Source organism: Mastigoproctus giganteus, chromosome 12 (genome assembly GCF_048544385.1).
Source record: "Mastigoproctus giganteus isolate SK-2022 chromosome 12, ASM4854438v1, whole genome shotgun sequence".
Classification (NCBI taxonomy): Eukaryota; Metazoa; Arthropoda; class Arachnida; order Uropygi; family Thelyphonidae; genus Mastigoproctus; species Mastigoproctus giganteus.
In genome coordinates this window covers 145,463,139-145,490,777 of record NC_143586.1, presented here as the reverse complement: position 1 = coordinate 145,490,777, position 27,639 = coordinate 145,463,139, and the positions used below count along the sequence as shown (strand labels likewise).

At 37.0% G+C, this 27,639-nt stretch overlaps 1 protein-coding gene across 2 annotated transcripts in view; it reads right to left on the bottom strand.

Annotated features, from left to right (window-relative positions):
* Positions 1-27,639, bottom strand: part of LOC150077485 (uncharacterized) — a 209,079-nt gene that overhangs the window by 3,962 nt on the left and 177,478 nt on the right. For both annotated transcript variants that reach the window (XM_090386985.1, XM_090386986.1), the window contains 4 exons: positions 15,987-16,308; positions 9,379-9,450; positions 4,687-4,845; positions 1,957-2,111 (listed from right to left, as the gene is read on the bottom strand). In XM_090386985.1, coding sequence (XP_090243111.1) covers positions 1,957-2,111; positions 4,687-4,845; positions 9,379-9,450; positions 15,987-16,308 — 708 coding nt within the window. The remainder of the gene's footprint in view (positions 1-1,956; positions 2,112-4,686; positions 4,846-9,378; positions 9,451-15,986; positions 16,309-27,639) is intronic.

Here is a 27,639-nt window from a genome sequence, read left to right as displayed (position 1 = left end):
AGGAGTGCCCTTTCCGATATGGAAGCACCCGACGCACGAGGTCCCACAATCATGCTGTTTAGAAACTCCTTGATATCTTTACTGTCCCATAACTGCTACTTTATCACTTTAACGACCAACTTAAATTACCACTGCTCTAGTGCATGAAGCTGTTCAGCATTTTATACAGCCAGGTGTGTGGTATCGTCTGTTACGGATGGGTGGTCATTGATCACTCAGTGTATGTCTTTCCTCATGTTTGATTTATTGAATGTTCACTGTCATTATTATTTATTGGTTTTAATTTTTCTCTCACATGATCTTATCACTGTTAGCTTCCAGCCTAGTGTCTGTTAAGGGCAGTATTGCAGTGCCTTGTATCTGTTAATATTATTGCAATAAAGTTTAATACCAGGAAACTAAGAAGGCAGTTGTTATTACATTGAGAGTCTGTTATTCTTGGCAACTTAAGAAAGGGGGAAAAGGGAGAAATATTTATAATTCTGACGCCGTGGTGGGTGACTGTACATCTTCGGTTTTATATTTAATAAATATCAATTACTACGATTTCGCAGTTAAATGTTTCCTGTTATTTCTAATCTGTGAAACACTTTAATTGCTTTAAGTATTTCATAGTTTAGAAATGAATTATAAATTTCGAAACAGAACTCAATAACATTCTGATTTCAACGCCAGTAATTGGGAGGGGGGGGGGTATAGTTAGAATAAGCCTAAATTGCCAAGGCTTCAATTGCCTGAAAATTGGTGGTATATTCTATGGTCAGTGTTCTGCTTATCGAGAAGAAAACAAGTTAGCTAGGAAGGCTCAGAAAATTTTTCTAGAAGAGCCAAATATAAAATTACATGAAAATCCATCCACCGACAGTCTAGTTATTACATTGGGAAGGACGGACGGTCAAAGAAATAATTTCCTAATTATTATTTATCGAAGTAACATTTCCTAAGCTTGTCTGAAAAAAAAAAGCCAAAATGCTCTTTCCAAGCTGGTTGCAGAACTGTTTCTCGGACAAAGTTTGTAAATATGCGCTTATTGCAGCTGTATCATATAGTATAATGTACGCATGCTCAAAACGTGCAGAAAATTCACGCGCATTGCACTGGAATGATGTCAACAATATTTGTTCGAGTTGCTTTAACTGTTTTTGCCATTCTTTTGCAAGCTTTTAGAACTGCATTTTATTTATTTCGATATTCTTTTAATGGTGGCATAAAGTGGATCATCTTCCTTTTGTACTGCATACAGAACATTTTAAAATGCAACGTCCAGTTTGTTTTCGTACGCTTCTTAAAGGATTTTAGCCTTTGCGGACTGTACTCGGTGTCTTTTATTCACACGTGACCGGTGCTTGGAAGTGAGGGAAACCAGATATAAATCAGCACACTGTCACGGGAAACACATTATGGGGGTGTTGAGGACGACAGGTAATTTCGCCTTTGCGAGAAATATCACGGGGCTGGAATTACCCGGCACAGAATTATTAATAACTGAGGATATTTTTGGTGCCCGTGTCTTTCGTTGGGATCTATCTTATTTACTTTTGGTCGGAAACTTCATACGTTTTTTGAATCTTTCTACAGTGTTTCTGCTTCACGGAAGAAAGCAAATATGGTTAAAGCCTTTTTGAATGCGTTTTTGCTACTGTAATGCCGAATGGAAACTTTTTATTTATTCGAACACCAGCATTTTAAATTTAATTGGAGTATCTTGTTACTGTAACTCCAGAATACTGTTTTTATCATTAGTAATAAACTTAGCCAAACTATTTATTGCGTGGAAAGGTGAAGTTTCTTGGCATTATTATCAAAACATGCATATTAATATTGTACGGATTAGTTAACCATCCCGAGAATGTACAGAGAAGACAATTTAGTTATTTATTCCGGGACTAAAAAAGACCATGGCTTTGTTTTGATGGAGGAGGAAGGTTTAATAACTCCGCTTACCAATCAACTCACCTGTTTTGATGGCCAAGCCGTCATAATATACCTGTACACTGGTGAAGATATTGTATTGGACAGTATTTCGGCCAATTCATTTATGGGACATGTTTGCCTGACGTCTGTTACCATTGTAGTGTACAGCAATTCCGGAGTCGAGTCTTCTGGCCTAACTGGAAGCATAAAACGAATCAGTAAAATTTGCAGACAGAAAAACCAAACAAGATGTTATTTAGAGACTTCAGTTCAGAATATTAATTATATAAAATTCACTGGATGACAATTTCCTGCCTTTTGAAGTTAAAGTTTAACATTGAAAGTTCTTGTATATCGTGGCTGATTTTTGAACAGTACTCTTACAGAAATAAGTTCTGTTCCTTTTTGATTATGATCATATAATGTAGGAAAGGTTAGAAAAGCACTGTCGTATCGTCAATTATTTATGAAAGTTTTTATAAAGGTAATGGAAAATTTGTTGATTGTTTTACAACTGGAATGGAGTAGACTGACGCTGTTCTAATCAGTGTCAATCTACTCCGCATTCTGAGTTCATGCTTTTCCATTTCAAAGAGTTAATCCAGAGAAGTTATTTAAAAACACGTCCTAGTCTTCTTATCATATTTACGAGTAATATCAAGTAAATATATAAGCTATTTTGCTTAGCAGGGTCGCCGTCCTTCCCACATTGGGTGGGAAAAGACTTGAGTTCGAGTCTCGTCGATGATGCGAGGAATTTTTATGGTCCTTTTTCACAAAGAAAACGAAACATAAAAATTATGGTTCTTTTCGTTGAGTTATTCGGTCTCAGGCCAGGGTAGCATGGTTTATCTCCCGGAAACTCAGGATTTTCGTCCAGCAACCAAACAAATTGACTACAGAATACACGCCATTTACAGACAATACTTACAGAGCAATATGGCCTTAGTAGCTGATGCTCCGAAAATTTTACTACAACAACAAAACCTTACAACAACAGTTAAATAGGATATGGTTCTGTGTTTTGTGTGTCAGTTCTTGGCAACTTTCATCAAAAGCTGCAGCTCGTTAACTATTTATAAGGTGCAGTCTCCACATAAACAAATTGAGACTTAAGTGATAAAAGGGGACCTTCAGTTCCTCTCTTGAAGCTTTTTTTCCCCAATACTTTCTTTTCAGCATTGAAAATAAATTGAAAAGAATTTCTTAATTTTCTTTGGCTTGTACAGTTTGGCAACTGTTAGAATAAAGCAAACGGACAAAGGAAGCCAATTTTTGATTTTTAATTGCATATTTCAATTAAAGGATAGGTAAGATACCGAAAACGAATTCTTAGTATCAGGAAAGCAGTATTAAACTGTTTTTTTCGTGTACGAAACATTTATTCTTTATACGTGTAGGTTGTAGCAGTAATAAAATAATTTCAGTTTAAATGATTGCCTTGAATCATAAAATATTTAATTATTAAAGCGCGTTTTAAGTTTAAAAACTTAATTAAAGATGAATTAAGATTTAATTATTAATTTGCGGAGGGGTGGTGCTCACAAAAGATGCCCATTTAATTTACTGGGACAGTAAAGGACAAAAGTAATAGAAAATCTGATCTTGCAGAAATTTAAGAGATGTCCTTGTGGGTAGTATCGTTGGTGTAATTACGGGTCTTTTCCTTCCTCCGGATGGAAAAGACCCGAGTTCGAATCCCGTCAATGACACAGAGAATTATGGGCCTTCTTCAAAATGTGGCTGAGTTAGTCGGTCATATGCGAAGGTAGCATAGTTTTTCTCCCGGAAACTCGAAGTCTTTCATCCAGTAAACAACAAATCGACCACAACACACGAAGTACCTAAGTTGCTAAGTTCCTAAGGCCTAAGTTTCTGATACGCTAAAACCCTACACCAACCAACCAACCATCTAACTGGATTATTAGTAATGAAACACTCTTCTATACACAGTCTCTTCCTTTATATTAATTTTCAGTTATATTAACTTGTTATGGGGATAGAGTTAAATATATTTTAATTAAATTTATCTTCCATTTATGATTCATCTTAGAATCAAACTTACTTTATGCGATTCTTCTTCTAGGATCAAAAATCATCTAGGGATGCTGAGGACATTCTGGTGGGAATTGTCTGACATGATTTTGTACTTTGTGTCGTAATACGCCTTAATCTTTCTAATACTTAAACTGACTTTTATACTTACGTTTTAAAATGCAATGCAATATTTTTACATGACTTTGTTTAGCCTCGCTTGTGAGGATTTTTTTGGTTTAAAATAATTTATTCAGTTGATGTCAGCCCATCAGTTGGATAATGCCAGTAGAGTACTATCATCCATTGAGAAAACTTAAAATTGTTATGAATTTGCACATTCACAAATCATTCATTTTCCACGTGGTAGTTACGAGAACCATAGCTACTCCCTTGAGGTTGTAAAATGCTCTCCAATAAAATTCGAAACTACCCTCCTGGGCACAGAGTTCATTTTCTACTGTGTAAAGCCTCCATTTCAGCTGGCTAGTGCTCAAGAGTAGAGAAAGGCTAATCCACTAAAGTGTTTGCCAGTGGAAAACGGTAAATATACTTTTGCGTGAGTATTTTTACACCAAAAAGAATACTAAATTAACAGTGTAATCGAGAAAAGTACTTATCTATTTATCTTCTCTAATTCACATATTCGTCAATTTAAATTCAAATAGCCTTTTCGGAAAGTTATGTGAGAAGAAATAAAGAGATTAGCGAATCTATATGGTCGTTGTGCTCTCTTACCAATTGTCTCGGTTGTATTGTACATCTGAAGTGCTAGTTGGCTCACCCGAGGTCCAAAACTGTCTAGACTAGTAGTGACATATTTCCTGTATTGTTGCCATGACCACAGTTTCAGATCTTCTGGGCCAGGCCAGAAGTCCACAGCCTGTGAACCAGTACCTAATGAAAAAGAGACATAAATTGGTGTTGGAATAGAAACAAAAGGAAAAGCTGGGAGAACGGTAAAACAAATTTGCCAAACAAAATTTAAAACAAATTTTCATCACAAATCTCTCAATGAAAATTTTTTACACATAATTAGATTATCAAATAGATTTGTTTATTAAAAATTTTTGAATAAATGAATTGAGAAGTAATCTGCTTAGTTGTCCCATTTCACATACTGGCTTTGCTCTCTTTGATTAAATATGTTCATTGTGAAAAAGTCTGAATATCTGAACGCATCTGTGAAATTGCGAGGTTTTGCACGACATTTCGAGATATTTTCTCCATAAAGTTGGTAATTTATTTACGATATTTTACTTGGTACCATGGTAGATAATCTTGTTAATGTACGTGTAATTGCCCAATTAATATTAAAGTAATCATATTATTTTAATGAATAATAAATGAATATAAAACAGTAGGTGGCATGATATGTAGCAGTGTAAACTGCAATATTTAAAAAAATCCACAGCCCTCCCTGCTCTGAGTTTTCATTTACTAATGCTAACCGCAAATGTGAAAATGTATTCCATAATTAGGATTAATAATATTGATCATGAATCTTGTTGATAATGAACGCAAACCTCTTTAAGTGTTACCTTAATGAAGTGAGTTACTAAGCTGGTATTTTTATAGATGTTTCGTGCTTGACTGGAACTGATCACAGTTTGCTTGTATTCCCTTTTGTGCTGTTAGGGGCCGTCCATCTTGTGAAAGCATCGGTGTACTAATGATGGGATATGAGAGACTCTGGGGATCCACGTTACAAATTGGGCTCTTGGGATCTTTAATAAGAAAATGTCTTATTCTGCTGGTAGTTGAAGGAGGGAGTGGTTGTATGAGGGATGTGATTTCTCCTTGGGAAATAAGTTTGTGACGGGTGTTAGGTTTCCTTAGGTTGTAACGTGCTCGCGTGTGTGTGTTGCCCGAGCTGGACTGCTCTTCTTTTGCTTTAGGAACCTTGGTGTTGATTTCTCTAGAGTTTTCTTATCTGCAGAAAATCTCTGTTAGTCATCCCGTAAATAAAGTATGTATAAATATTCTTTTATAAAATATATTTTTGAATAATCCCTTCTTTTCGATATTTTTAATTTTAATCTTTTATTTTTTAACGTTCAACTAGCAGCATAATAGCACCAACATTATGAGATATTTAGCCTTTATTATCGATAATATTTAACAAATATTGATAGTCCACATTTATTCGTGGCCAACAGTGCGAACTTAACGAAATGTTACAGAGCAAAAACTTCATTTGCTGGATGGAATAAATAGACATGTCCAAGTCGGAAACTCTTTAAATTAATACTGTAATAAAATTGTGTATTTAATGACTGTCACGAGTCCCATCGGCATCTTGGTCAGATTGGTGTTTCTCATAATTTAAGGGAGGAATATTTTCATTGGAGTTATTCTGCTTATTTATTTTTTTTTTCCTTTGACTAGAATCATATCATATTTTTACTTTTATTGTTAATGGCTACATGTACTTTCTAAACAGGTTATATCTTGGGATATCGTATCAATACCTCTGTAGAACTGAATAGAAACAAACCTCATATCAACACATCTGTAAAGTTGAATGTGGCAATGCTTTGGAGTTATTTGTATAATCATTTATTTGGCAAGTGATTATAAGAATAGTAATTCCATGGTAATTCCACATTCATGTATGTTTTACTCTTTGCGATGAAGCTTACTGATCATGAAAGAATTCATAAACTCGTAATATTTGACAAATATATTTTACTATCCCATGATCTACTGGGACTCAATATAAGAAAGCGAATGCACGGTTTTTTATTTCTCCTAATACTGTTTGTAAATCGATTCCACAGCCGTTACGTTTTCAGACTGAAGTGCAAATTTCCTGTTCTGAGTATGCGTTCTCGCAGAGCAGTGACTTCCATTCTCGTATTCCTTCTCTAGAAATTGATACTCACATATCTCCATTTGGTGTATGTCTTGGTTATTTACCATGCTTCGTCTTTTATTTGTAGTAACTTGGTTTGTAAATGCTACTAAATTGGGAATGCCGAATCACATGTAATGTAGAAAATTTTCTCCTGCATTGTACTTTAATTTATTAAATTTTATCTAGTAGTGGAGGATTCTTCATTCTAGTTTCAACGTATTTGTTACTGTCTATTTCTTTTGCTAAATTAATCTTCAGCTACCTTCTGATTTTTATCTTTAATTCATCTGTTGCTCAGCTAATTAGTCTGCTTTAGTCCGACACTTTATCTTTTGAACTGAATTACACGCATTGATTGCCATCACCCGAGTCTCGTAGTAGAACCAAATTACCACCTACAAAATTTATCGTAAAAGAATTTATCACTTTTAAAACGAGACTTAGTCTTGGAGTCTTTTGTTTTTTTCCTGTGATAGTAATCCTTTTATCAACAGATGAAACCGAACTCTTGAGTAAACAGATTATGTTTACCAAGTTGCGCTTCGCACATCAAGGGAATAGTCGAACTTCTTATGTGAACTAGAACGACATCGCACCATCCTTGTTTATTAGCTTCTCCGTCCACGCTTAATATGTCATCTCAAGGTGTTCTAAAATTAGTTCGTTGTTTACAGCTGAAAGATGAAGAAATTCTTTAATGAGATGCCGCTGCTTTGAACAGCTTGAGTTTGTTAACTTTGTTCCAGAAAATGGTTTGTACCCCAAGGCTATATTCAACAGAATTTTTCTGTTTAGAGCAGTTGCTTTGTATGAAATAATGGCTATGCCATTTACCACGTTCTGTGTTTTTTAATCTGTTTATACTCGGGCACGACCACGTTCTAAGAGTTTGTAACTGTTCATTTAACTATAATTCACTTTAATAAGCAGTCTGTGGACTCGAACAACAAGATCATAATCCCTGAAAATCCTTACACGCCCAAGCTGTATACAATTTTCATTTCACCAACAGATTAACCAGCCTTAGAGCACACAGAAGGTGGATGATAAATTGAGGTTTGAATCGCAACGACGCTATATAAATCATGCATCCTGTTTTCTGCAGTTGTCTTTTCTGATCATTCAGTAGCCACAGTCCATCGATTATTTACTTTATCTTTAAAGTCCTTTTCAATATTGTTTAAAGTTAATTCGATGCATATTCAGTTGAATCTTCTCCAACAAAACACCTTTTTTTGTTCTACTGTGAGTTCAGGCAATTACACGCACATTCTCTTAATTTCTCTTTAAGCGTGTTATTTCACGTGTAATATTAACTGCATTAAAATGATTAATTCCATATCACAGTATTCTCTTGAGAAAGCAATTTTCGTGGACTGGTGGTTGAAGTGTTTCGCATCAAAGATGCCTTCCTTTACACTCAATTAACTTCGTTTTGGCTCTGAGAGACACTTTCGTGACTGAAGCAATATTAACGTAATTCATACTTCCCATCTGGGTCAAGTCGATGGCCTTTCTACCCTGTAACAAATTTCTCCGAAAACAGTATTTTTACTCATGCTTGCCTAAGCACGCACGCAGCTCTTCTTAGGATGCCGCAGTCTGCTTCTATTCTGCAATGGTGGATGGAAAGCTACTGCCGCTGCTGTTCATTTAAAAACTGCTTCAGGTGCAAGGAAAATGTGTGAAAAATACTTCGTTACCATGAATAAAGTCCTCCATTGTCTGTTTTCAACCTACCGCTTGAAAACAGACAGTGAATTCGTGGGGATAAGAAAATATATGTGGACGCATGTGCTAACAGAGTTATTTCTTGTTATCTGTAGACCGGTACTTAGACTGGCTCAAATCAAACTGAAGTTGCATTTTGCCCCTCACTGGAAGGATTCTTAATGTACTGCCCATTGTAATTTCCATGAAAGGCGCTGTAATCCAACAACGATCATGATATTCAATGGTACTCAGCTGTGTCCCTGGGAATTTTTGACAATATTATCCCTTATCAACGGGTTTTTCTCCAGGTTTCTGACAAATTTTGGAACACAAAGGAGTAGCCACATATTCAAATCATCTGTTTGAAAAAAATTTTCACATTATAGCAAAATATTTCAACAGTATATCATAAAAATTTTATACATATACGAGTTACTGTTTTTAGGTTTGTTATTATTATTAAATTAACTAATTAATTCCCGTTTTAAATACCGAATAGTAACTGAGCGCATTATGAGACCGAAGAATATAAAAGTAATTGAAATCATTAAAAGTAACTCGAACTAAATTTGGTTTATTTAAAATTGTTATTTAAATTAACTGCATTTAAATACTACTCAAATTAACCACATTCAGTTGTGTTAACTTACTGCAAACTTGTTTGAATTTTCCAAGCTTTCTGTGCACATGCGTCCATGAAACTCTGAGATTATGCTGTACAACAGAAGCTGGTCGTCAACTCTAATCTATTTTTTTGTGTTTCTCCTGTACGACTACTTCTATAGGCAGTGCAATTAAAGTTAAACTTGCTTGTTAGCTATTCCTACTGATAAGTTTTTCTAGTTAAAAGATATCCTTACCTATTAATAACGGAATATCCGTTATCAGGCGATTTACGATTGATTCCATGGGCGACATGGAAAGCAGTTCATCTGAAATGAAAAAATTATAACAAAACAATTTTAAAATAAGGAAATATAAATTTTCTTCTCTATTTAAATTCCATAAACAGCAAAATCGAAATATCATTAATCACTTCAAGGTTTTTAAGAAATTCTGTAAATCAAAGTCACACTTGATATTTAAATTCTTAAATTCACAATTTATTATGAAGGGGCGTTTTGTTCTGCACATGGCAGTTTTAAGCCACCACTGCCACTTCACATTCGAGCCTGTATACCCAGCACTCTAGTCTGCGCATTCAGAAACGGATGACGCATACTTTTCACTTTATGGCACACGAAAGCGTTCCTAAATATCTAGTGGTGACACACTAAGTGGGTCTATTGTCCCTTTCTTCTTTCTTGAAGAGAGAGGATTACGGTGATAACCGTAAGTCTCGACAAATCTGTTTAGTGATTTGCTGACATCATGAAGAGTGGAAATCGTGCTCACTTTCTTTCTCAAGACTTATTTGGCCGGGAGGGAAAATCATATTTGACGATTCTTATAGTAACCACTTTCGCTTGTTCAAAATGTCTTCCTTTCCCATTTATGTATTTAAACCATTGCAGATGTAAAATATTTCCAGCTGGTTCAAGGGGATTCATTAATTTTTATTCCCAAGAAGATAAATTAGGCTATTATCGGCCTACACTTCCATGACTTGCTAACGATGTTTGTTTGTTTGCTAAACAGCAAATAAGTCGGAAGTTTATCATAATTGCAGTAGCTTCAAGGCCCTCGTTGCTCAGTGACCCAACTTAACCAAATTTCAACCATCCGATCTGCAGATGATGTGAATCTGATATTTGCATTCCTGGTAGTGCAGTTACCGTGATTTTCAAGGCTTTTGCATACTACAACGCCAAGAAACCTTCAGGATGCATATAGTTTATAAACAGTGCGTGATCTGAGCTTTTAACTTTACATTAATCTAAATTCATTTGTTGCCATTTTACAATGAGTGCTATTGCAAACTTGCCACTGTTTATTTGTGTTTCATTCTCGAGCGATGAGTGCCATTTGTGTATTTCATTAGCTCTTATATTTTCGTCCCCCTTTCTCCCGGACTGCCAAGGTTGAGAAACAGTTTACAGTATAATTTTATTTTGTAGCCTTAATTACAAACCACCCCTCACCAACTCTCTTTCAACAAAGGATTTGCAGCCCAACCCTCTTGGAAAACTAATGTACAGAAAGTGCTCTTTCTGCGTAAGATAGCACAGGTGATTGGAAAGAGAGCAGTGTTTGCCTCTCTCTCTCTCTCTCTCTCTCTCTCTCTCTCTCTCTCTCTCTCTCTCTCTCTCTCTCTCTCTCTCTCTCTCTCCCCCAAAAGAAAGGGCTCTGAACTCTTCCAATTTGAGATCCACTGGTTAAATCGGATACTGCGAATAAAAAAGAATACTGCTGGATAAAGTAATCCGCTATGCAAACAGTGCACTTGTGTGGAGTAATACAAATGATCTGGCATGGGATATTTGCGCATTTGTTGTGGCATTTTGTTGGAAGAGTGATTGGATTTGGGTGCAAGTTTAGAATTTTATAGAGTAACGTTTAGAACCATAACTAATGCACATCATCGCAGTCATGTATTCCAACTTGTCATATCCTTTGAGGAAACTTTACTCGTGGGCGTTAAGATAATCACATTTACTCTGCATCTTTCACTTCCTTAAATTTCTATTTAAGTCATGATTGAAGCAAATACGATTTGCAACGTTTTTTAGCAAGTGTAAACTGGCTAGCCTATGCCTGTGAACACCCAGTTTTGATCTGGTCATTTTGTGCAAGCAAGAAAGGAATATTTAACTTGCGCGAGAGCGGATTAATGTTTTCTCAGTGCAGTAGCATCACGAATAATGCTAGGTCTTTGCCCTTTCTGAAATTTAATGATAAACTACCGAAAAGAGCTTAACGCAGCAATATAAACATGTAGAGTTGTAGAACATTGTAGACTGAATTCCCTGAAGGACTTTGTTCCATTTGAAATTCTAACATTTGTTTGTTTCTGCTACTTGAAGTCTACAGAGACAACACATAAGGTTGACGTTATCTTTTTTCTCGTAAAGATAGCTGTCGAGGCGTTAATAATCCTTTTAGTAGGTGACGATGTTTCTTTCTCTAAGGGTCAACGTTATAAAATACCATTAAGAATATTTGTCTTCTAATGCTTTTTTTTCCATGATGTCTTTGTGCCTTTTCACTCTTATGGAATTGTATGTCCTTGAAGATTCATTATTTAGGCAAACAAACAAACATATATTACAAGTTCGTTAAATCCCGAGACTAGGCAGATGTCAAAAAATGGATATTTTATTTGGTGTTAAGATACGCTTCATTTGATGATGATATATACGTTTTTCATTTGTCCTGCAGAGTTTTCGAAACAGCTTATCAACTAAGCTTTTAATTCTCATGTCACGTTCATATGAATTATAAACAAATGCATTGGCGCGTTGGAAACTTGCCATGCAAAATATTAACTAGATCCGTGCAGAAAGATTGACGTTTTATAACCAGCCGCAATTTCTGCTTTGAAATCTTGATGTAGTAGCGTCTTTGTGTATTCGCTCCTTCGGCACAAAGTGATGGAATGGCACCTATAAAAATGGAATTCCCTTGCAGAGAATGGTATTCACCACAGGCAAAGTCATCTTTTACTTCTGGGAAATTTTTGACACGGGAATGTACCTCAGAATTTGAGTGAGTGAATGAATGAATGAAAATCCATGTATTCACCATCACTGGTGTCAATCCCGGAAGAGCCTCTCGAAATTTTTTATTTTTACAAAACCTATTTATGTTTAGCATCATGATATATAGTTTTGTAGTTTTAACGGACCTTTACTGTATGCGAGTTATTTGCTCTTCATCATTTACAGTTATGAGAATAATTAAAGACAGTTAAAATAAATAAAAATAAATTATTTTCAGAAACGGTCTACATCGATGCACACTTAATATTTACATTTATTTCTTAATAGACCCTATGTTATACACTCTGCGACATTGATATTGCAGTACCCTGAAGGAAGAAGGATATTGAGAGGATTAGCGAGTAATGATAGCCAAAGAATTAAGAAACACATGATAAAAGTTGGGCGCCAGTGTGTGTGTGTACATACACATTGGCAAATCTACCACGATTGTGGATATATTGGGCTTAGCGTCTGGGCATTGATTTGTATGGGTGTCGAATGGCCTCCAACGGTATTTACCACCGAACTCCTTTCATCTGGTCCCGCAGAACATCCGTGCTCTGTGATGGCTGCGGATGGCTTTGTAGATGGCTCCCAATCTCATATTCTACAAGTACTCTATAGGTGAGAAAGCCGAACTTGGCTGACCAACACAATATGTCCACACTACGAAGACGTACAGAAGAAATTGATGCGGTAGGTGTTCGGGTGCTTTCTCCTGAAAAATGGCTTCAGCACCCAGTAAGGAAGGGGAGCGAACACCAACGACTGCTTACCATCAAAACTGATCCCTCTCCCACGCCATAACACAAGCTGAGCGTGCAAAATGGCGTGCAACAATGGCTCTAGGATAATTGCATTCGTCACGTTGTAGTCACACGTGTGTGCGGCGATCATCAGGCTTCAAGCAGAAGGATTCATCGCTGAAGACCGCTTGACGCCATTCTATGTATCCCAGGTGGCCCGTGCCAGGTCACTTTTCCAGATGCTGCTGACGATAGGCAGCTGTTAGGGGGTAATTGACACAATGGCCCGATACGCTTGGTGGCCCATTCCTCTTCTGCGTGCAATGGTTCTACGAGTGATGGGGTGACAACCAGCTGATGTCTTGGCTCGTAAGATGATAGTCAACGTGACTGTAGTTTGGTGTAAACCTGTCGACAGATAAGACGATTCTCCGTTCTGTTGTCCTCCGTCGTGTTCCGGTACTCATTCGATTCGCAGTCGCACTTCCCGCTGCCGATACCAGTGCACTGTGGTATTTTCACGGGCCACACCTTCTGCTGCACGACGAACGGCCATCCAGCCTCTCGAAGACCCATAAGCCGCCCTCTATCGAAATCACTAAATTGCTGATATCGGTGTCGAACGTGATGTCTTGGAATTCTCTACAATCTCTTACACTGTGAAGTCGGTTCCTGCGTGACAGAAGTCTGTTAACTGCAACACACTTTACTTTGAACTTTCCAATCTCAACGTTGGATTTTAGATCAGCCGAAGTTTCCGCCTGATTAGTTCTGTATTTTACTCATTTGTATGACTAGGTGCAACTAATCCACCTGCTGATTTGCATGCACTTCTGATTATTCCTTGTCGGTGCTGCAATTTCGGTGTCACAGAGTCTACGTGAATTTTTTCAGGTTGATCATCTTATACTGTTTTTAAGACATTTCCTTTTTTTTATCAAGTTCGAAACAGTTGTACTCGTTCTGTGTAAAAAAAAAACCCTATCTAAAGAGCTAACAAACATTCTCATAAAAATTTATTTTTATCGTATGCAAATCCATACATTTTATAACTTGGTTTAAAGTTCACCATTTTAACTTATTCTATTACCGGTAGTTGCAGTAAAGTCCATTACAGTCTTAATAGGGAATGATTTGAGGAGTTGTTGAATGGAAGTTTAGTTTTTGACTGATAGTGTGGATCTTCTGCTGTAGTGGGCCATACTGTTGTCCCTCCATTACGTTATGTTCTTTGTTTGCTGAAGTGCTTGCTGCGTAATTCCTCTCTGCATGCTGGTGATATTTTAGATTTCCTCAAGTTGCTTCGATATACATTGAGTATTCGATTCTCAAGCGATTTTGGGACAAATTCTCTTATAGTCGAAAGAATTTCTGTAGGATAGTCAAGGTAATTCGCTAGCTACTTTCTTGCTCTCATTCCGTATGCCTTTCACCAACGTAATTCGTTGTCCCGAAAAGTTATGTAAGCAGTTCGTTTCTTAGATTAGCAGCTTGTTGTTGATGAGGAGGAGGAGGAGGTGGAATTGTAACATGAATATGCCTCGGAATAGATAGTAAATGACCTTGACCCATTTATAGTATCGCGTCGATTGAGTATGAGTTGAGTTTAGCTCAACTTATACTCAACAGGAAAATTCAGCCACAGTGACGATTTATGTTCCAACGATTTAAGTTAAAGATTGCTTGATTTGTTCTCGAATGGTGAACAGGAAACCAACGATTGAGCGATGTTAAGATTTGTTGTTTATTTGTTAAAAACATACCATATTTCGTGTCCACACGTTAGTATGGAACATAAATGCAGGGTTGGATGTTTATTATGCTTTGCTTTTACGGGGCCATTTAAAGTTTGTTTATCCATATCGTCATAGGCATGGTGTTCAAAAGCTAACTACCTTTACTTCTTTAAGTCGTGAAATTTAAGAGAAGCTCACTTCAAATAGCTTTTATGCATATAAAGTAATATCAAAGTGTGATTTCTTTTCACATTTGCAGCCAACTTTGAAACAAATCTGAAACCAAAATTTAGAGAAACAAGCAATACCCTTCATGTACTGTTCTTTTTTTGTGGGAGCCATTTACACGTAATATTATTGCATATTACATCATTAAACTTCGAAATATTTTGAAGTAAACTGCATCCGTGCTACAATGTAAGAATAATATTAAAGTTAAAGAAGTAAGTTCGTTAACAATTCAACATCTCCAGTTTTCATGCACGCGTGGAATTAGCAGATATGTATTTGAAACTAGTGTGGTTTCTTTAATATGTCTTATATGAAATGTAGACGGGAAAGAGAGAATCATTATGTAAACATACCGATTCTCTCCTTCTCGAAGACCAGAGGGCTGTGATGGTTTTCATTCTTTGCTGAGTTAAACCGACTGAAGGATTTTCAGCTGTCTTAAAACTTACCTTTTAGAACATATAATGGACATTGTGAAAACATCAGATGTAGAGCGATAGTTGATATACATTACCTTGGTAAATGTATAAACTAACAACCCACCAACCGCCCTTGGTTTAGGACTGTCTCTGGCAGAGTTGAACCTTGAATAGTTAACCGAACAGTTATACTTGTAACAAATATTCAGCTCTTATTTCTTGTAAGAGTGAATCATCTTTTGATGATATAACAATATGAAATCTTGCACTGTGGTGACGTTAAATTCATAATATTTGCATCTCATGTTTTAATAGAACAGGCTTAGTAACTTTACTTTTCCTTCGCAGAAGGAAAAGTAAAGTAAGCCTTATTATGTCCACGTTACAGCTGAAACTCATATCCCTGTTTGATTGTGTGCGGGTGCGTGAGAGGGGTCGTTTTATAGTTCTTTTGAAAACGTTTCAATTTTTGGTCGATGATGTGGCGTAAAAATTTCATCAACACAAAGAAAACTACTAGAAAAGCAACACCCAAAGTCTTTAAAGTAGTTTGCACTTTTTCTTTTCTTGAGAAGACATTACTCTCCTTTTCTCTGTCACACGCACACACAAACGGAGATCGATTATTTTGTTTCTACTCACTAGAAAATGCTAGCCGTGTCTGGAAAACTTTATTTTCTCAGTTTCTACCTTACCGTCTAATATGATCAGCTGCTCTGGAAGAATCCCTTGGATCGGAAGGTCATTTTGATCCCTGATTCTGAACGACGGGTCGTTATTCCACACGTAGGTTCCGGTTACTTCTTTCGGTGTCATTTTCCGTAAACACTCGGAATCCGAGCAGCCACTTCTTGGAAGGAAGTAAGCCTTATTATGGCTGATAGCGTCGGCGAACGTGCGATTGAAAAGAAGTGCCGGACCGATGAGCCAGGCGGACTGGAACATGTCGCTAAACTGCGGGGACGTCATCATCGCTAAGATTGACGCAGCTCCTCCATCAGGACCAAATAACGTCACCTGGGTAAGAAAATTGGAATCAGGAGACAAGAAATGCGCCTACAGGTTGACACAGTGTAGAGTTTGGTATTTGAACTGCTGGATTTGTGGCTTTCAACTATGTGTGATATTGGAATTCTTACGTCAGTTTTGAGTTGGTCTTTCAGAAATGTTAGGAATTCTCATGTACGTTCTAAAGTTGTCTTTTGAAGAGTCCAACTGCATTTCAATTGGAAATTCGATATTTTATTAGACGCGGTGTTCATGGAAACCACGAGGTACTGCAGCAGTCGATTTATATTTATGTCAGTATCTGTGTTATCAGTATCATGCCTCATAACGATCTGCTTTCATGTTACCAGTTTAATGTAAATTTAAAATATAATAGTAAGTAATATAATTAATAATAGTAACATTTAAAATAATAACTGCCCTGTCCATATTCGGCAGCGAATAAAGAATATGAATGGGATAGCTATTATTTAATGATTATGCAAATTAATGATTTAGCTTTCCGTGCAGTTTAAAACTTTCTTTGGGTATTTAACTTTAATGTATTATAGACTGTAATATTATTGTATTTTAAAGTATAATAAAACTACATTTGGGCGGACTCAACAGATCTTTTTTAAATGCATTATGCATATGTGCTACGCCTAAAAACGTGTCGCAGCTCTCAAGAACCAGAACTTCTCATAATAATAATAATAAAATTCTTTATTTACAATATCATCTCAGAAAGGAGCCGAGATGCTTACAGGTCTTCAAAAGAGATCAGCGGAATGGAAGTTTTAAAGTTGCAGTATCATCTACCAAAGAATTGTAATGTCTATGTAGCAGAACCGAAGTATCCACCAAGAACCATCTCATAATCCTGTTTATTGGGAGATAATATGGCTGTTGCTTTTATTGTTGCTCAGGGGAAAGTATGGTATCACAGGTCTGCTTTCATCTAATTGTTAGTTTTGTGATTGATAGCTATACCATAGCCATTTGTCACTATGGCTATGACTGATAGCTATACCATTTTTAAGCCTGCTATGTTCTCCAAGTTCCTTGTTTAAATTCCTTGCGATGAATACTAACACCGTTGAACTTCTGGGTGGCATTTCACCTAGGGCTTACAATACTGAGATCCCGAATACCGGGATTCTGGTCATTTTTTTTCCAGTATTCAAATACCGGTATTGATACAAAAATACCGGTTTTTCGGTACAAACATAAAAAAAAATAATTGTTTATGATTTAATCACAAAGGTTATAAAATCACTTTTATGTCATTTTATGGTTTTATAACCACCAACCAAAAAATGATAAATATATACAAAAGTATACTGCAGCAGAATTTGGCAAATAATTTATTATGCAATTAGATTCCAACACTCATTGTAACAGTTTATTGTCCATGCTTGAAAGCTTTTTTGAGTTGAGATATTGTATGCAGAAAGCTTTAATTTATTTAGATTCAAGTACTTATTTCTGTGAGGATGAATTTAATTTATTATTTGCGGCTATGTCTACATTAATATCTTGCAAGTTAGCGGTAGATGCACTATGCCTCAAAGAAGCAAATCTTTTAACTGAAGATGCTGCCATAAAATTTTGATGAAAACTGTTGGCAATCAAAATTCTGAAACAACTAGAGAATTGCATACGGCATTGAAACCACGTACTTTACAGAAGCGTACAAATTTATTACAGGTTCTTCAGTATTTGCAAAGTGGGACACAATACAATAGTAAATTATTTAGTATTTGTAATGGCTATATGGTGCAAGGAAGCCTAAGGCTTATGTTGAACCAGGAAAAAAAACGAGTAAAATTATAATAAACTGAAATAAAATAAATAAATAATAAAAGAAAAGCAAATAGACAACCTATGCATTTCCCTCCTCCCAATCCAGCTGACCTTTGAATTTCTCCAACCACTCATGTAGGTAACTTATTCCAGTAATTTCTAACTCGCTGACTAAAATAAAACTTCCTGCAATCCAGTCTAAACTTATCCTCCCCATAACTTCAATTTATAACCGTGAAAAGTTTGTCATCCTGTTCATAATTCTCGGAGAACTTCATGTCTGACCGTATCGTAACACCCAAGTCCGTTTTCTCCAGCGCTTCAGTTCAACTCCACCAAGTGTAAAAGTTATTTTGAGGTTGCTGTTCCCGAGGTGTAAGACCTTGCATTTTGCTGAATTAAAGCATAGATGCCACTTCTCTGACAATCCGGAAGTCTATCTTGGTCCCACTGAAGAAGCTCTGCTTGGCGGTCATCGTTAACTACTCTACCGATCTTTACATCACCTGCAAGTTTAGACATCGCGCTCTCCATCCCTTCATGGATGTCATTTAAGATAATCAAAAACAACAGTGGTCCCAATAATGATCCTTGGGGAACCCCACTTCTTACATTAACCCAATCTGAGGAATAACCATTTATCACAACCCTCTGCCTCCTGTCCTCAAGCCATCCTGCTCTCCATCTAAGCATTTTCCCTGTGATTCCAATCTGTTCCGGCTTATAAAGAAACCGCTCATCTGGGACTGAGCCAAATGCTTTGCTGAAATCTAAATAAACAGTGTCGAAATTAATCCCTAAACCTTGCTCACGAGTGACTCTGTCAAAATAGCTAATCAGATTAGCTAAACACAATTGTCCCTTTACAAAACCATGCTGCGTATCCTTCCCTTCAGAATTCCATTTCTATCTGAATGATCCTGAATTCCACCCTTGATCATTGCCTCCATGATTTTCCCTACTACTGAAGTTAGACTGACCGGTCCTTAATTTCCCACTACACTCTTAGAACCGCCTTTATGTATTGGTGATACATGGGCACTTTTCCAATCCAACGCAATCTCTCCTGAGTCCAGTAATGCTCTGATAATTAGCCTCAATGGTTCAATGCACTCAATTGCCTTAAACATATACCCTATAATTTTAAGCTTCCCTTAAAATTATAGGGTATATGCCATCAACCCAGGAGTCTTACTCGCCTGTAGGAGCGAAAGTGTTTTTATTAAATAAGCATGTGAAATTTCAATATCATTAATTACATATTTTACCATTTCACTCCCATATGTTCCCATTAACATAAAGGGTTTTTCTTTTGTAAATATTGATGCAAAGTAACTGTTGAGTTCATCTGCAACATCAGTTGGGGGTATCTAATACTATCCCATGCAATTATATATGGGTCCGATCTGATTTGTCCTCTTCTTTGCATTTATATATGTGAAGAATTCCTTATCCCGACTCTTTGCTCTCTCCCAGATTCAGTACAGATACTACAGTGAAATTAATAAAACGTCTTTCTCCTTCAGAAAATGGTGAACAGAATTCAATCTTTGAAGAACAAAAGGGGACACAACATCAGTGTTCCGCAAATTCTTTCCAAAATAAGAAATTGCCCGACTTTAATGAGATTTTAAAAGATAAACTTGAGTGGGAAATTAATGAAATACTTTTTAAATATTACTTCTAAAAAAGTTCGAAGCCGAGAATAAACAGACTGAGATCGTCTACGACTATTTCAGTACAATAGCACCATCCAGCATAGAATCCGAAATGACGTTTTCTGCCACTAATCAAATATTGTACCAAAATTAGATCCAGTTTAAACGATAACACTAAATGGTTACGTTTCTTAAGAACTCACTTTATTCGGACAGGTAGTATGGATGCTTAAACATCACTAAACTTTGCAGTATCAATACATATGTTTTTTGTTATTAGAATAATTACCTTTTTAATAATTTTTTCCGAATATTTATTATTGCAATAAAAGCTTATTTAAAACATGAATTCAAGTAATTACAGTACTTGTTTTTTTCCTTACTTTATTGCACCTAATTGTCATCAAAATTTATTGAGAAAAAATGTTTGTTCTTGGAACACCGGTATCACGGTTTCATAAATGAAAAACGCCGAAATACTGGTATTAAGATTTTGACTGATATTGTAAGCCCTAATTTCACCATATTATTCCTATAGCCTGCTTCTATATGATTTAACTTCTATAGATTAAAAGCTATGAACTTTTGCTTCGGTTCGTGTACAGTGGTCAAAGCCGGGAACAGATTGCAAGTGAATATCTACAATGCTTTTTAACAGGAAAGACTGCCCTCGTGGGTAGCAGAGATGGTATAGTCACCTTCCTCCCAAAACCGGGTGGAAAAGACCCGAGTTCGAATCCCGTTAATGACGCGAGAAATTATTTCCCTTCTCCACAACATGGCTGAGTTAGTCGGTGTCAGGTGAGGATACTATGGTTTTCTTGTTTTACTCCGGCACGACCACCAGGTCAGTGTAGTTTACAATAAATCTCAACACAAACGTTAACCGTATTTAGTAGTCACGGGTTCGAACCCTTGTCCACTCAAAGAGCGTGTGCTATTGCACTCAGGCTACTGACCACTCGGCTACCTCAGTTTTCTCCCGGAAACTCGCGTTTTTTTGTCCAGCAAACAGCAAATCGATCACAGAATACACAATTGGCAATGCGCCCAAAAACCTGTACAACAACCAAGAGGGACTGTCTTTACAGGAGTGGGGCAGACGATTTTTATTTTTCAAGAGGCACAGGAATATTTGCTGACGTTATTGAGGCAGTGTTAGGTGGGTCAGAAAACTACTAGCTCTGAGGAGGGGGATGCACAATATAATTGATTTAACTAGAGCCGAAAGCAGATGAAACAGAAGAAAATTGTTAGAAATTTCAAGCCCTGCCGCAGGTCAAATTGAAACAAGTAAATACATATAAGTAAATACACTTGCCAAAAAAATACGAACCCTGATTCAGTATCGAATCGCGCCGCCTTTGTTTCGAATAACAGCAAGTATAAGGCACTGCATGGCTTTTGTAAGATGTTTAAGCGTGTTTTGGTCTAATTGTAACCATTCTTCTAGCAAAATATCGTCTAGCTGTGACAAAGTTAAAGGAAGAGGACTTCGTTGCCAAATAGCTTTCTCTAGCACATCCCACTCATGCTCAGTAAGATTGAGATCAGGTGAAAGTGGAAGCCAGGGAAGATGGTGGAAATTCATTCAATGTTCCGAACGATTCTTGTACGATTCTAGCATGATGCGCTGTTGCATTGTCATCCATAAAGCAGCCATAACTTTCGGGATAAAAGTGTAACATTTCAGGGGTCTGTAGATCTGATGCAAAACTTCAGGTACTCCCTGGATTGATATTCAACCTTCCATCGGTATCAGCTGACCCAGTCCGTGCAACAAAACATTCCCCATACCATGATACCACCTCCAGTTGCTTCGGTTGTCTTAAAAAGCAAACACAGTCCATATCTTCATGAGGTCTCGCCAATCTGTGCCTACCGTCTGTGAAAAACAAAGTATTGTGATTTCGTCTGACTACATAACCATAACTTTCTTCCATTGTTCCACTGACCAATCCCTGCACCACTGCAAGCGGAGTTTTCTGTTTTTCTCTGAAACAAGTCGTTTTCGAACAGGCAAGCGACTACCAGCACCCAATTTCTTCAATTCCCTGCTATGGTACGGGTTGAAATAGGGCAGTTCTGGGCTTTGTTGAATTCTGAAGTCCTGCTTTTTCCGTACAGTACGACGAGTACGACGGATTCGCTCTCGAAGTATTGTTTTTCTGGCACATTTACGCCTTTGAAGTGTAGAAGAACCGCTTGCTTTCCAGTCATTAAAAAGCCTTGAGAAGGACACTTTGAGAAACCATTTTCTTTTGTTTCTTAAATTGTGGCTCCTGTTAAACGTGCTCCCACGATAAGACCTTTTTTAAAGTCTGATAGATGACGCGTTTCCCCTCATTCTGCCTTGAGATTACTCTAGTCGACCAGCCTGTGCAATCTTTACACTGAACGAAGCAACACGTCATCACCCCACGTCTCGGTTTTCTTTGCATTTATTTACATTTCTTCTGTCTTAATACAAATTTTCGTATTTTTATGGCGAGCGTGTGTACATATGCTGTGTTAGGATAATTTACAGTAAGAATAGCTGTATGTATACTTGCATCTGCACTAATGCTAGGACAATAGTAAATAAATTTGATGGATTTGAGGTACTGGTTAAGTCATCAAATGTATCCATTGTGGGGATATCAGAGACATGGTGTCACTCAGACATAAGGGATGCAGAATTTGAATGTGAAGACTAAAATGGACTGACAGGACAGGAGGGGGGTTTATGTTCTTAGTTAAGAAGCATAATAAATCTAAGGCAGTGTATCCAGTGGACACGTGTGGCCAGTGCAATGTTGAGTCAGATTGGCGTTGGCATAAGCACTGAGAAAACAAAAATGAGATTAGGAATATGTTATAGGCGTAATGATACAACTGTACATGAAAATGGAGTCAGCCAGTAAATCAGAATGATTTATAATGAGGGATTTTAACTTTCCAGATATTGACTGGAACTTGAGTTGGTCACTCACGCACTAGCAAGACTTTTTGGATTTATTGGATGGTTGTTTTCAACAGCAGCATGTTAGAGAAGCAACAAGAGGAAGCAATACCCTTGATCTGATTATCATCTGCGATTCCTTACGCATTAAAGAACCTGCAGATAAAAGTCCCTCTGGGTGGCAGTGATCATAGTGTGTTGATGCGGGATTTACATAAAGACGCAGCCATTGTCAAGGGAAGGGATTTTGCTCTCGTAAAACATGACTACAGCGGTCTCAAATAGTTTTTAAGTTTTATAAATTGGGAACGCTGATGATTTGATCAACAGCAATTGCAGGCACAATATGGCCTTAGCAGCCCTTGTGCCATTAAACAACACATCAACCAACCAATCAACAGCAATTGCTGTTGATCAAATAGCAAACAGAATTTCCTCTCACGCACAATTTTTATGTGATAATTTGATATAAACAATACAGCAGTGAAATAGTAATAGTGTGGTTTTACAAATTGAATGAATATGTGGAAAGAGTTGTGCTGCGTGGTCTGATAAGCTGAGGCATATTCAAACATGTTGAAACATTTCATGAACCTCTAGACCAATAGCAGACGGCTGTTCAAAGAAGTTGAGACCTGACGTAATCGTGCTTACTTGGGCAGAGTAGATGCTCTCTCAGTTATGTGGAGGACGTCACTTGGTTATAGTCAATATTGTTCGTGATCCTTTTCTTTAAGTGTTGCGTATACTTTTTAAATAGTTCTGCGCATTTAAACATAAAATACCTTGTAAATGGAATCTACAAGAGGACATCAAAATATGTTATTTTGCTAAACGTCAGCAGCATTTATTTTCTAGAAAAAGCGAGTTAGTTTACTGCAGTGATATAAAATCTCTAATATAAACTCTAGGACACGATCAATTCTTTTCTGAATGGTGGTTATTTATTGATTTCGTAGAAGCGAGTTTGAAAGCAGTGTTGCTGTATAACGGAAATACATTGCCATCATTCACTTAGCATACGTTGCACAAATGAAAGAAACTTCTCTTGACAGTTATCAGGTATTGGCAGTTTTGTTGGCATAACTGTGGTGACCTAAAACTGATTGCTTTTTCTTTACTCGCCTACAACTTGGCTATACCAAATATTGCTGCTTTGTTTGTGAATGGGACAGTAGAGTTAATAAAAACGATTATGTTACAAAAAAGTGGCGTCAAAGGAAAGAACTGATTAGAGGAAATAAAAATGTTGAAACAAACCACTGGTTACTCCTGATGAAGTTTTATTACCACCATTGCATTTTAAACTTGGTTTAATGAAAACTTTTGTCAAGAAGTGGACCGGAGTACGTTCTCTGTGCCTGAAAGAAAAATTTGCTTGAGTCAGTGAAAACAAAATTAGAGAGACAATTTGTGGAAATCCAAATAAGAAAACTGATGAAAGATGATCATTTGAAGAACAGTTAAATGAAGATGAACTCATTTAAAAAAGTTACTGAAATATTTTTTTGGGAAATTTCAAGGCAGAAATTTATTAAGAAATAGTCTATGAGCTTCTCAACGCTTCTGAAGTAATGATATGTAATAGGTCCCTATGGATCCATTTCTTGGATTCACATTTGGACTTCTTCCCAGAAAAAGTAAGCTCTGTCAGTGATGTGCACGGGGAGTATTTTCATCATCAAACTATTTCCACAACGGAGAAGAGTTGCAAGGGTAAGTGGTGCCCAAGCATGCGGGCTGATTACTGTTGTACGCTGAGGACGGTTGTTCAACAGGCTAAATACAACAGAAAATCAGGTTGTTGACCAGGTTCGTCAACTGAATATGTACTTTCCATCTACACTCGCACGTGAGGAATTCTTTAGGAAGTGGATTCCAGAAGATTATCAAACTCTACCACGGAGCTAAATGATTTTGTAATAACTGAGAGGAAGGTGTAAGAGAAATTGGTGAAGGTAAATGGAAGAAAGGCACCTAATGTGGGTGGGATCTATCCAGTTATATTAAGGGAGGCAAAACTGAGTTAAGTCAAACCCTTAGCCGTAAGTTTTAGAGCATTTTTGGATTCAGGGTAGGCTCCTATGCTCTGAATATGTGCAAATGTATCATCAATTCAGAGAGGGATCAAAAGGTAACGTGAGTAATTTGAGACACGTTAGATTAACTTCTGTTCCAGGAAAAACAATGGTCATTGATAAAAGAAGTAATAAAGGACAATCTGCATAGAAATGAAATTATACTGCAGTCACAGCATGAATTTGTTTAAAGGGTATCTTCTCTGACCAATATTACTATGATGTTATAACAGATGCAAAAAGTAATTTTAATATCATATACTTGGGTTTCAGGAAAGCTTTCGATACTATTTCACATAAAAGGCTGCTCTGCAGATTGGGGCAGTGTGGCATTAAGGGCAAGGTGCTGCTATGGATAAAGGGATGGTTGAGTAGGAGAGACAGTGGTTATTAATGGACACTGCTCTTCGTGGACTAATGTTGTTAGAGGGGTCCTCGAGGGTTCAGTGACCACTGTTGTTTTCTAGGTACTGCATATGGGTAGCAGTAACCTCAGATAAACGTACCAAATATGCGGTACTACACTCATTGTAGTGGGAAATGAAAACTACCTTGGAAATAATTGTACTGTCAGATACGAAGTTTTAAGAGCATTGCAGTCTTGCTGGAAGGACAGCTCATGGGTTTTTGTCAATGATATACAGGAATTTCGTTAGCCGAGATAAGGAGATTTTTTATCCTAATGTAAAAGGCAATGGTTATGTCTCATTTTGAGAATTGTATACAGGCCTGAAGACTTCATTATAGGAAGTAGGTCTGCTGGAACGGGTGCAAAGAAGGGTAGCGAGATTGGTGAGGGGTACGATGTAGGTCTGTTTGAACGGGTGCAAAGAAAGTAACGAGATTGGTGGAGGGAACAAAAAGGCTGCTCTTACACGGAAAGACTTCTGTTCTGGAAATTGCAGCGTCTGGAGCCTAGGCACCTGTGAGCTGAGCTGATCTGATCTGATCTGGTCTGATTGACGTGTTTATGTTTCTTTTTCTCAGCCTACAGACATGAGGGGGACACATTCAAATTGAGTACGTGTAGTTGTAGGATGTTTTTCATCAGCCAGAGGATGGGCGGTTGTTACGACAAACTTCCAGCTGTCTTTATTTGAATTCAGTAATTTGATTATCGAGGAAGAACTAGATAAGCTATTGTTGAGGATGGACAAGTGGTGTAAGAAGTTTTTTTTTTTGCTGTTTCCATGTAAGCTTGCTTTCTTGAATCATTTACCATACTAATACTAACAAGGAAGCCTTTCCACAAATACAAAGGGTAGGTTATCGTAATAATGGCACCATCGTCATTTGTTGAGAGAATCTAAGGAATTACGTTTTGAGGGAATTGAAGGAATCGCGTTTCGATTGGGCTGTGCGTAACCACTTAAAATTCTCTGTCAGTATCTTCAATGACAATGTTTCACTTAGTAACAGTGACTAGCGAATCCATGGCTATATCGAATACAGCTTAAAATGCGAGTATTTAAATTTAATATAAACCAAACTGCTTCTGAGTTGGATTGGACTGTCAGGTCCTTGTAGATGTATGTACCTTGTAGATGTATATCCCAATATTTCAATTCGTAAGAGAATCAGTGCAGCACAGTTAGAATGTTAAAATCCTAACAATTTAGTGTTGCCATAAAATATTTAAGTATGCCAAGTTTTCATGTGTTAACAAAGTTCATTTCTGGTAATTTCAGTGTTGCTTAATGGTTGAAGAATAATCTGTACGAAAAATGGCACGAAATGTTATACATTAATTACAGTAGGAGTGCGGGCGCAGTGTCATGGATGTGGTTTAAAAATAGTGTGAATTGAAATTACATAAATCATATTTCATGAATAAGATGCGTGTTTTATCTTACTTTTCACAAGTTTGTTCCTTATGATGATATTACCATTTTACTTAGTATATTGGAGATATCATTTGACTGCCACTAATGGATCGCTCAGAATTCCCATCTTGCAATTTCAAGCCCTGATTTAACTTGGAAACACTTAGCGAGCGTAGGTTATCGTAATGATGGCAGCATCGTCATTTCAGGGAATTTAAGGAACCCACTCTACTGTAAAACTGGGTATCTCTTAAGACTTAATTACATTACGAATGTATATAGCATTTTACTTATTTCAAACAAAGAAATGGCAGGATTTGGCCCAAGAGTGGGCCTTAATTGTTTCCCCCATTGACTTCAAAGCGACACAGAAGGGAAGAGTTATTTAAATATTAATAAACGTGTCTGGCTACAGCTACGAGCGAGTAATGTAAGAAATTATGTTAATGAAAGCATTACTCTATTTCAAGTACGTAGTTTATGTTTCATTAACGGAGTACATTTGTTTAGCAGGCTAATAATCTACTCAATTAACCTTCTCCAACGCTTCCGAAGGATTACATAAGAAGATGCATTTCGAAACGTGCAGTACGAGAGACTTGGGGAAATTTAGAGATATATTTGAGGGACTTTTAGAACACTTGTGGAATATAAATTTGATTAACGAGGGAGTTGTGTAATTCATTCAGATTAAAATAAGTTAGATGGGGAGGAGTAATCAGATTGCATTCAGTTGACTTTGAATACTGTTAAAGGTGATTCCTTCTTGAAGTGAATTAAGAAAAAAACTAAAAGATTAAAGCAAGGTCGTCGATTTTAAGTGTTAAGCAGATTATGTTAGAGGCCTTCATCTTCTATAGCGTACTAGTAATTCTGCCATGCGTTTTACAGCATGGCAGAATTACTAGCAAATGGTTACTTATCTGCAGCCAAATCGATTATTCACCTTGTATTGCTGCAGAAAGGAAGAAATCAGTTGTAACATTATCAACACCGGTGTACTTCAGCATTACTTTAGTCTCTAACTGATCGCGAGGTCTTTGCAGTTGATCTTA